This window comes from Tigriopus californicus, chromosome 5 (assembly GCF_007210705.1).
Source record: "Tigriopus californicus strain San Diego chromosome 5, Tcal_SD_v2.1, whole genome shotgun sequence".
NCBI classification, from domain to species: domain Eukaryota; kingdom Metazoa; phylum Arthropoda; class Copepoda; order Harpacticoida; family Harpacticidae; genus Tigriopus; species Tigriopus californicus.
In genome coordinates, this window is record NC_081444.1 from 5,888,710 (window position 1) to 5,900,347 (window position 11,638).

At 37.7% G+C, this 11,638-nt stretch overlaps 1 protein-coding gene across 1 annotated transcript; it reads right to left on the reverse strand.

Moving 5' to 3' along the window:
- Positions 1 to 296: 296 nt before the first annotated feature.
- LOC131880744 (uncharacterized) lies at positions 297 to 6,968 on the reverse strand. Its single transcript, XM_059227437.1, has 4 exons — positions 6,732 to 6,968; positions 4,735 to 4,905; positions 554 to 730; positions 297 to 478 (listed from the first exon to the last, which is right to left on the reverse strand). The coding sequence occupies exons 1-4, from the start codon at positions 6,796 to 6,798 to the stop codon at positions 297 to 299; spliced, it is 597 nt and encodes a 198-aa protein (XP_059083420.1). The 5' UTR covers positions 6,799 to 6,968.
- Between the last annotated feature and the right edge of the window lie 4,670 nt (positions 6,969 to 11,638).

Genomic DNA, 11,638 nt, shown 5'->3' on the forward strand with positions numbered 1-11,638 from the left:
TTGGTAAAGTTTTGTTCCAACCAAGGATGACAAAATAAAGGCATTCGAGAATTTTGCAACGCGAACTCGGTGGTTGACGAATTTTGGATTGCCAAAACAACCATAGTTGCGTTTTATGCTATGAAGACAAACAAAGTTCTCGAGAACAGTTATTTTCTAATGGGTGAAACTTCTCCATGTGTAAAAGCTCCAATACTGAAATTTACATCCAACAGGAAAAAATACGTTTCATTCATATTCAGATATTGCATTCAGGTGCAAGCAATCACAAACATTTGTAATTCCAAACCTTTTACTTACGTGATAACAATGTTGACGTCTTTTGTTGTTTGATCCCAATTAGAAGTTCGCTTTGTAGTTCCACCCACAGGGGGTGGTGATTCGAAACATGGCGTGTACGCCCCTTGGCACGTTGATTGGCACAAATAGGAGTAGGCTCTGGTATTACATCTCGTTTCTCCCACAATTTCCCCAGAGTCTGAATTCAAATGAATCGGCTAAGGTTCAATGACCATTTCTGGCATCAAAATATTCAACGGGTTTGTGAACTTACCGAACAATGCAAAGCAATCCGCTCCACCTTTCATTCGGATCCCCTGCGTCATGAAAGATTGATAAGTAAACTTTGTGCCATCCACCCATTCAATCAAGTTATTGCACCCGTCATTTGTGCAAGTGTTGCTGCCACTGGGATTTTTGAAGCCAACCCACATTTCGGCACCATTTCTTTCTATAAATCAAATATCGAGGTCTATTCGGGAGACAGGTTGGTAATTATAAGCAGAGTGCTTGCAACTTGCGAAATGTTTAGCTGCATTGTTTTTGATTGGTGACATTATACAAGGAAAAAAAACTGGACTTATATTCCCCTCCTTCAAAAGAGGGAACTCATTACTGTTCTTGCCCCTTTTTCCTGCGGATGAGTTCGTTCATAGCATATCGTTCCGTTTCAAAAGATTTAATAATTAAATATAATGATCTTTGTCGGCCTAAGTATTCTCCACGACTAAAATGATTACTTTGGGCTAAACTAATCATAACTTCTCGTGTAGATTGGGAATGAAATCAACTGGGTTGTAGACCCAAAATTAGACAGATAATAAAACGATCATAACGTTGAAGTTGTCGTGTTGAGTTCAGTTGTTTATTCGCAACATTTGGCCTATGCATGACGGAATTTTCTATTTTTTCGGATCCTTTGGCTCTGTTCGTGTAATCCATGCAAAAACAAGTTTTTCTGAAGAGACCATTTCACGTGACAAAAAAAATCATTCAATGCGATAATTGAATTGTAATCAATGATGGTCCATATTTCATTGTCGAACCCTTTGTCGAGGACCCATAATAACTTCATGTGACGTGATCTACACTTAAAAACCAGTTAACACTTGTTTGCTTTCAACTTCGAATTTGGCTTTGGACACTCCATGAACAATTGATTCTGCTCTTAAACAAGCCGTTGTAGAACTTTTTACCAGGTTTTTAGGAAGGACACTGCATTTCTTATCCAATGATAACAACTTAATAATTGATATCGTCCCTTTTAGTGACCGACTCTTTGATCCTAATTTGGTTAAAAAAGACTCTACACTCAAGCTTTCGGGCATAAACATACTTTTCATAATAGGGCAAAGTAAAACAATCCAATAAGCAGTTTCCAGCTCTTTATTTAACTACATTCATTCTTTTTTCTTTGATATCACACTCTAGTCAACTATTTTATCCTACTGACCATTCAGTCCTTTATTCTTGTTTTAAGTTGTTTACACAATATTTATATGTAAACTTTCATTTAACATTTTGACAAACTGTCCTAACCAAGATCGAATCTATACTTGGGTTACTAAGAGTAATATGGCCCTGAACGGAATGAAGTTCCGCTCAATGAACTTCGGGTCAACTCCTTTGAATACTCCACTAGTAGATTTCAAATATGCGGTTGGATATATCGCACGTTTAAGTCCAGAGATAGCATCACGATGCTGACTCTGTACAAGTCGATTGTTCAACCACATCACCCATTTAGGCTCCAATGAGTTCAGCAAGTTTGCAAAAGGTCGAGCAGGTCCAAAGATGCTTTGCCAGGGACATTGAAGATATGAGAGAGCTCTCGTATTGGGAGAGGTTAGAAAGGTTGGGATTGAACAATATTCAGAGAAGGTACGAAAGGTGTCTGATACTGTACGTCTTCAAAAGCATCCATGAACTTTGTCCCAACCTAAGATTCACGGTTCAATTCTAGTGACCGTAGAGGCTTAATGTGCGTTTTGAGAGCACCTTCAAGTCCTCGAGAATCCAGGCTAGTTCGAACAATGAAGTCCACTTCTCTTCTTTCTTAGGCTCCTTCATTGTTTAACTTCCTTCCCTCTAATTTTCGTAGGGAATACGTAGGCCTTGTTGATCCGGTAGCATCTCTCACGTCAAACTTGGACAATTTTTTAGATAGCATTCAAGATCAACCCTACATTCAAGGACTAACTCAGTCTGCCAACTCAAACTTGTTGGTAGACCAAATATCATAGAAAAATTGAAATTTAATAAATAGACGAATTATAATCTTTCATTCTAATAGTCCTGGAGATTACATTCGCTATAGCGATTAGAAAAGCCCGTAAAAAATCAAACCAAGAGTCGCAATTAAGTACTACTACTGTTGGTACTATTTAACAATATCTAACGGACATGGAAATTTCAAGTTTCAATGAAAATTATAAATTCTAGGTAATGATTTGAATAATTTGGTATTGCTGTTTACATTTCTTCACTTATATTTGAAAAAAAAAATAACATTTTTATTCTAACTCTTAATATATTTTTTCACAGAAGAATGCGATTTATGCTTTTTCATCTCTTGGGGCTGCTTCACTTTTTTGGTCATTTATTGGCGATTTGTATTGATTAGTATTGATTTAATATTGAAAAATAAATTAGTTTATTTCTTGAAAAGAAACCAAAAGCAAAACATGTAGGTAATTTTTCAGGATCAATTATACTGGCTTTTTGGTATAACTTAACACTGGAACCTATGGAAAAGTTTCTAAAAAGTGATCTATTGTAGGGTTACAGGCCTAATTTTGAAGTGCATTTTCATACTTGTCCATGTTATTCTCTTTTTTGAGGTACAGCGTGACGTCACAGCTGACAGCAAGGAACGAATGACTCGTTACTACTCAGGCCTATAGATGCTATAGGCATAGATACGCGAGGTTGAGTATATGTCATCAAATTCGACGGACCTGATTGGCTGCCAATTGTCAACGAACTTGGGGCCTTTGTTTGAAAACCTTTCCGACAGGGATTCAGTTGCTTCTAAAATGAGATCGCACGTTTGCATCGCATAATATGGCAAAGCATTGAATAATTTATGACAAATTTGATCCACCATGGATTTAACCAGCTCATTCCACAGGTTTAAGATTGTCTCTTGTCATTACAATGGCATTAGTGTGGTATTTCTCAATAAAATGTAAATGACACACTGATCTTTTGCATGCTGCCAGTCTCGAGTTGGACTAAAGCACTTCAAAAAAGAAAGTACAACCATGTTCAACAAATTACATTGTAAAATAAAAGGGATTTGTTTCTTCATAGACTCAGGAAGCTCACATGTGATAATGTTAATCTGAATAATCTAATGAAATATTACAGCAATCTAATCTTATGAAAAAATGGGCTCAGAAAGGATTTAGAAAGTAACAAAATAATAGTGACACTCTAAAATGCCATATCCATGAATGAGCTTGTCTTCAAGTAACTTTTGACAGTGTCCTTGAAGAAAATATTCAAAGATCCTTGTCATGATAGAGTTCTTTCTTATACAACGTATCACTTCAAAATTTGTTTGGAAACTTTTTGGTTCTACTGATTGTTTGCATTTTTTAAGTGGAGCCACTTGTCAAACCTCGCGCGTATCTGAATCCAGGGTCTCTACTCAGGCCTTGTATTTAAAGAGTACGACAGTGAGTTCAGCGCACTATAGCGGTTGAATTTTGGACCTTCAATTCTGTTCCAAAACAATGTGGTCCCAGATCCAAACCAAGTATATTTACATAAAAATATGTGGCTCAAAGAGTTATATATGGCTTTAGTTACCCGTAAGGCACCCTTCATTGTACTTTGAACGTTTTAAATACCACTTATAAGCCACTTTCTACATTTGGTGCTGAAAGATACATAATCTGAATTTGGTGTTGCTGTGATTGCAATTACCGATGTCTGAAGAATAACTTAAGCCTTATAACTAATCATTAAGGCACGAACGTTTACAAAGATGTGTCTAGTCTTGGATCTGGGACCCTTGTAAACTCATTGTTTTGGAATGGAATTGAAGGGTCAAAATTCAACCCCAACGGTGCGGTGACCTCACTGTCGTACTCTTTTAATACAGGGCACTAGTTACTACCTTCCCCTGCTGCCTCTTGTTCCATTTGCCATGTGAAGTAAAGGAAATTCAAGGAAAAAGTATAGTCACACCCTAACTTTAGGTATTTTGTGGAGGGATAATTCAGACTAACATCACTAGGCTGAATTTGTCATTTATTTCAATTTGCCGGCTTGCTGAAGCAAAGAGTATTCTGATAGTGAGCCAAGTTTTTAAGTTCTTTGCCAGAACCACACAAAAAATAACATTTTCTTTAGTACCCAAAATCAAGGTGCCGGACTACAGTTTTCCCTGTGTTTTGTTTACTTCACATGGCTGATATATCTTGGTTTGATGTAATAGTTTGTACTTACGATGGAAATGTAAGATGGCCTTATAATCATCTTCATTCTGAGCCGTGGCCATTCTTGAGCCGCTTGGACAACTTACTGAGCTGAAACTGGATTTACTTGCACTTGGTTGAATATACCAGCGTCCATTGAAAGCAACAAAATCTTCATTGGGTGGAGCACAGGTTGCCATTGCTGAAAATAAATGGAGTTAGGCCAACACCTTGAGATTCGATCATCTAATAATATTCATTACGCTATGTTGATACTATACAGGTTGGACTTCCTGTTTCAAAAAAATATTTTTCAACGTTCTGATTTCAACCATAACAACAGTTTTAGGCCAAATATGCAAAATAAAGTGCAAAATTACAGTTTAAAGGTTTCAACTAAAAGTGACAAGGGCAAATCGGTAAAAAAGTGGTCTTTAGTGGCAAAAAGTATTTTCACACAATTTACCCGTCCCTAGATAATGACACTGCCTATCAGATACAAACAATGTGATGTCTGGCTTTCACATATTTTGCTTCATTTTTTTGGGGAATTTTTCGAAAATTCGAAACAGAGCCCTTTTTCTTTTAGGTTTTCGGATGTGAATTTTTTGAAAAAAACTTAGTCTAATATAAGTTAAATTGAAGACACAAAATATTATAGTAGGCATGAGATTATCTGTTGCAAATCGTCGTTTCCATTCTGCTCTTGTTTTTTTGCAGACTTTTTTTTGCAAACTTCCGTCAACTAATTCTGTATCATGCATTTATTTCCTTTTTGAAGTGCTAAAACCTAAATAGATGCTGATTTACTAGGGTTGGAAGATTGTAATCGCTCATGACCCAACTTAAATTCCAGTTTGACAACAGTGAGGCAAAAGATTAATCGAAGCACTGTTAGGGCGGCTTTACACTATGATGGAACACCAGGATTGAATCTGGTTTGCCGATTGAAGTAGGACTAGTGCTGGGGCGAGTTCAGTAGAGGACTCGAGTCTCACACTGTACTCAAGTCGGACAAAAGCCAGCGATTGTTATTGCTTACATATTTTGGAGGGGGGGGGAGGCAGAGTAACATCCCCTAAGTCATACCTTTATAGTGGATTTGAAGGAAAGGAAATTCAAGGAAAAATTGAAAATTGAGTCTGGCACCTTGAATGTGGGCATTTTGTGGAGGCAGAATTAAGACAAACATCGCAGCTATCTTATACCATAATCCCATTGAATCTTTAATAATCAAATGAAGTTGTGCTACACTTGATTCACTCAATAATTAAAAATGCTAAGGGATTATGGCTATGTTGTTTGTGCTATAAGTAGGTGTGCAAAATTCTATCACCAAATCATGGAAAATGAACAATCTGAGGGAAGTTCAAAGTCACCGTGGAAATAAGTCTTGTCTTTAAGAAATGTCCAATCCTCTGCTTATTTGTTCAAAAAGTCACAATGGCTCATTTGTCTTCATTCTCCATATGATTAATTAACAGAGACTCAAAACTAATCTCAAAACTAATTACAATGAATTCCTTGAGTCTGATTGAGTGCCTAGAATATCATATAAAAGAAGCATATATGGCTTGCTGTTTGGTTCCTGTTGGTTTATCAGCACTACACTTATTTGAAAATGGAACAAATGTTTGCAAACTGAGGAAACAAATAATGAAATGACTAGTTTGAACCCATCAATACTCCAGGAACATTAGTTAGACCAGGGGTTAGACCAAGGTGGTAAGATAAGGTTAATAGATCAAAGCATAGATGACTGCGATGGTTCCCTGAAGAGGGTCGCCAGGGTTTAAAATATTTTAAATGATGAAAAAAAAACATGGACAAAGTCAAAAATATATGGTAAACCGAAAAGATGCTTATACATTTAACTTATGAGCATATAGGTAGCACAACATATTGTTAGCAATAAAATTATTTTAGGCTCTGTTTCGAATTAAACAATTTTATGAACCTTGGAAAAAAATGTGCATTCTCAGTGGTGGAAAAATACGCTCTTGCCCCTTGTAAAACTCCAACTCTTACCTCCGTTTGGAATACCAAAAGTGACAATAAATATCAGGATACCAAAGAGGTCGGTGTTCCCCTCCATCACGGTTGAGGTCTTAGGAAAATGTCTTGTAAAAACCTTCTAATACTAATTTCAATGTGTAGCTTATAAGTTGAAATGTCTCCCTCGTGAGCATAATATATACTGCATAAGATTGAATTTGCCGTTCGGTTTGCTTGCCCGGCGGAAAAGAGAAAGCAAGGACCATTCACACGTTCTAGACCTGGGTTTTTTGGACCTCGTGTTGGTCTAGCAATGGCTCGTCTCACTTGGGTTTAGAAGCGGACTAGTAAATGGGCTTGAACAATCTTTTCAATTTGGTAATGCGTGGGAGTGGGAACCAAATTTCTGTTTTTAACAATCACTGAAAAGAGTAAAGATGGCAATAGACGAATTTCATTACTATTCAAAGATGGAATAGATTTCTTCGTTCATGAATTGTAAGAATGGCGTGCAAATTGGTGATAAAAAACTTTGAATAGGCTTAGAAATGTTGATGGTGAATCGTCTTTGAGCCAAAATGACCTTTTTCCTCAGGCTACCTCCAGTAGCTCTATGATGCATTGTGCTTTCACCAGGATACCTATGACAATATAAACGTAAGGCACAGTATAAAAATAAACAGCTAAAAATGGTTAATTAAATGTGAAATGGAAACTGCTGGTTGGAAAACAAATTGATTTTAAGGCATGCTTTCTTTTAACAGGAGGCTTTTTCGTCGACAATACTTGGAAAAGGATAATCACCCTTTCCTTTCCAATTAAAACGGTTCTTTAATGGCACGTGGCAGATAATTGCTTTCAATAAATAAATACTCTGTGGAGTTCGTAATTTTTTATCAGCATGGCAATTAATTCAATTTCTGGCGACTGTTGGCCGTCATTTGTCCGCTCCGCGTTTGTAATCTTGTTATTACAAGTGTCTCCTTGGGGACGTTTGGTCTTGAAAACCTTTGCACATTTGATTGCCTTTATACTTGTCCCCCAACACAGTTGTTGCGACATTTTTGCTGAAATTATCAAAACCTTTTCGGTAGACATTGGTGACCTAATATTCAGTTCTCCGTCTTAAATACCAAGAACACCTTATCCTTGACAATGATTCGTAAATCATTTTTAATAAAAGAAACAAAATCTAAAAGATAATGTAACTTAATCAAATAACCTCATTAACCCTATATTGAAAGGCTAGCCAGTTCTCCCACATCTGATTCGTTAGTGGATCAGATATTCTATTCTTCCTTTTTCTTTTCTTTTTTTTGCGGACTTCCTTACCGCTACCGGGATTGGAATTCCAGCAGTTCAAGACGAGAAGATTATTCATTTTACTTGACTTTCATTTATATATTAAATTTGATCGTTAACAAAAAAAGTGAACAATGGTTTGCCAACGTCCAAAATTTAACAATTATATCACTACTTTGGGAACGATCCTGCAGTCATTGCATGGATGTTTATTAATTGTGAATATAATTGTGTTATTGATTACTAAGGGTCTGAAAAATAGTTTTGCTATTTGGGTCCAAATAGCTGTTTTTGAATTATGAAAATCAGCAAAAATGAGTTCCGAAATCGTAAAAATAAGTTTTAAAAAAGTGAAAGAAAGGTTTTTGTTCAGTTATTCAAGCATAATGGTGGTTTTTGGGGTCAAAATTGCTTGATTATTGTTTTTCAAGATGTTTTTACTCTTTGGATTGAGTCTTGCCTTAACATCAATAAAAACTTGAATTTCTTTGGAGACTCCTCAATGAAGAACATCATTCTCTTTAAGGGAACCATTGAAAAACCTAACAATATACTATGAATAATCCACTTTTAGTGAAAAGGAAATTGGTAACCCTCTGACTTTTGGCCATCTAAAGATTGACTCTCGTAACCCCAGATCTTTTCCCTTGGTCTGGTCTGTTGGGAAGGGATTCACCGTTCTTGCATAAAGTTCTTTAAACATCAATGGTTTGAGGATGGACACCGGAAGGCTCACCCAGTTCCCTTGGCCTCTTCTTAGTCATTGGCAGGTCGTTGGATTTGAATGTGAAATCCTGAAAATCCTTGCCCCGCCTTCTAAGAATTGCTTGATCATTTTCAGTCTCGAATTTTCGTGAAAACGGCCTATACCTTACACCATACAATGAATGAGCCAGTTCTAATCTGATGGAAATTGGCAACCCTCTGCATTTTGGATATCTGAGCCCAGTTTTTTAAAGCCACGGAGTGAATGTTAGATCGAGGAAAAGTCGTACTTTACTACATAATTTGGATCTTTTCTCGATCTAAGGGCGGCTTTACACTAGGATGGAAAACCAAGATTGAATCCGGTTTGAGGATTGAAGTAGGACTAGTGCTGGGGCAGGTTTTTTGTTTATGAGTCGTTTTGCTCTCCTGGAGTGTGTCGAACTTGCCCCAGCACTAGCCCTTCTTCCATCCTCAAACAGAATTCAATCTCGGTTTTCCATCATAGTGTAAAGCCACCCTTAGATTCACACCTTGGCTTTAAAAAACTGTGCTCAGAAGGCTAACTCCTGTAATCCCAGATCTTGTTTCACCCTTGGTCCGGTCTGCCATTAAGGAGTTTGCCGTTTTTTGCATGAAGTACTTCACTCACTAATGGTTTGAGGATGGACATTGAAAGGCTCGCCCACTCCCCTCAGCCTCTTGCCAGTCTTCAGCAGGCCGTTTGTTTAGGTTCTGACCTCAAGATTGCACTTCTTTACATTTTTGAACATTATTTTGGCGACAAATGATGGGGAGTTATCAATCGCCACTAGACAGTATAAGATAGATCTACTTAGAAGACAAGCCCTCTGGTTAGATCACTTGTAATATGCCCCTAAGTGCAAAACAGTTACTCTTAATGAAAGCTTGGGGGATCAATGTCGAACAAACCATTGAACGGGGACAAACATTGTCACTCCAAGGTTAACATTTTTTTCCGCCATATTTCCCCTAAAATTTGGCTAAAATCCTTAAATTTCCTCCAAAAAATCATCGGTTTTAGGTTCTTTTATCGTTAAAATCGCGAAAAAGTGTTTTTTTTTTGCCCAAAAATGACCCAAAATAGTTGAAAACTAAATTTAAATTTAGCCAAAAAGTTGTCTTTCCGACCCCTATTGATTATACTTGTCCACACTTTCACTCTCTTTCATTTTTTTCACATTTTAGGATTCATGCGTAGTATCAAAATTTTAAACAAAAAGTAATGATGAGAGACTTAGGGCGGCTTTACACTAGGATGGAAAACCAAGATTGAATCAGGTTTTAGGATTGAAGTTGGAGTAGTGCTGGTGCAAGTTCGGCAAAAGACGTGAGTTGAGTGAAGGACTCCAGTTTTTCACTGTGCTCAAGTTGAACAAAAAGACTCAGACATCAAAAACTCGCCCCAGTACTAGTCCTACTTCCATCCTGAAACCGGATTCAATCTCGGTTTTCCATCCCAGTGTAAAGTCACCCTTAGTGTTGGCAAGATCAACCGGGCCAGGGGGTAAAGGTTTGGGGAACAAACGTGTCACAACTTGTGTCATGGGGATTAATGTTGGCAACCAAATGACAACCAACTCTGGCAGCAGACTTGTCCTAATTAAGGTCATGCCGCGAGAAAACTATATCAATAAGAACAGGGGTCAAAAGCAGTGTCAGAAGAGAGCAAAAGCCTAAGTTACAAATACGCAAAGTACAAATTGAAAGCAAACCTCATGTGACTTTGGACAATGAAAATCGAATTAGAATTTCTCAAAGCTAATAGTTTAAGACTTAAAAACTTCAAACTAAGGAGAAAGTTATAAAGGTGTAGAGGTGTGTGTTCCTTGAATTTTATCTGGTCGTCTATACGCGTCTATCAAAGTTCCAACACCAATGACTTTACCTTTTGACGGTTTCTATTTAAAGCAAGGACATACTTATAAGCAAGGACAGAATTAATAATAATCATAAAATAAACATGCCGACAGATCCAGAGCTACAATCAAGTCAAGAGTTAAAATGGCCCCTCTCCAATCTCCAACACCAATGACTTTACCTTTTGACGGTTTCTATTTAAAGCAAGGACATACTTATAAGCAAGGACAGAATTAATAATCATCATAAAATAAACATGCCGACAGATCCAGAGCTACAATCAAGTCAAGAGTTAAAATGGCCCCTCTCCAATCTCCATTCACAATCCAACTGGCTACACATAACTCCAAGCTCTTTGCTCAGGAGTGTACCAATGGGGTGGCTGAAACAGATCGCATAAATTGGCAATTATCTGCCTTTACAAAGTGTTTCCTTTGATCAGATTTTTAAGTGCTCTCGATGCTATTAAACCATTGGAAATTCAATTTGCTCTTCATAGCTAAGCATCACAAAGACATTTCAGGCCAAATATGCGACTCACAAATACATAAAAAAACAGGAAACTGCGGTGATTTTTTTTCTCTCAAATAGTTGGCCATAAGTGTCCTTGAATGAGGATTTCAGAAGTCGTTATCAATTCCCCAGTTCCAATTCGGTTTCCGGAGAAGCCGCTCAACCACCACGGCAGCCACTCTCCTCTATGAAATTGTGCATTCCAACATCAGCAACAAGAGGAGAGTGTATGGATGCTTTGTGGATTTCTCCAAAGCATTCGACAGGGTGGACCGAACGCGGTTATTCCTCAAACTCCAACTCTGGGGAGTTCCGCGTTCAATCTGTGTCCTGCTAGCCAACATCTATGCGGGACTCAGATGTCCATTCGTTCTGGTGAGGACCTATCCCCCTGCTACTTCACTTCCATTGGCCTTCCGCAGGGGGATCCACTATCGCCAATTCTTTTCAATCTTTATGTATCCAACCTGCCTGAAGCCCTCACTCACCAAGGCCCCACCATCAACCATTCTCCCATTCAATATATTCAATATGCAGAC

Excerpts from the sequence above, each read along its gene's own strand:
- LOC131880744 (XM_059227437.1), bottom strand. The coding sequence starts at position 6,798 with ATGGAGGGGAACACCGACCTCTTTGGTATCCTGATATTTATTGTCACT. Across the intron at positions 731-4,734 it reads GGCCATCTTACATTTCCATC|AAAGAAATGGTGCCGAAATG; the intron begins GTAAGTACAAAC and ends TTTGATTTATAG. Across the intron at positions 479-553 it reads GGATTGCTTTGCATTGTTCG|ACTCTGGGGAAATTGTGGGA; the intron begins GTAAGTTCACAA and ends ATTTGAATTCAG.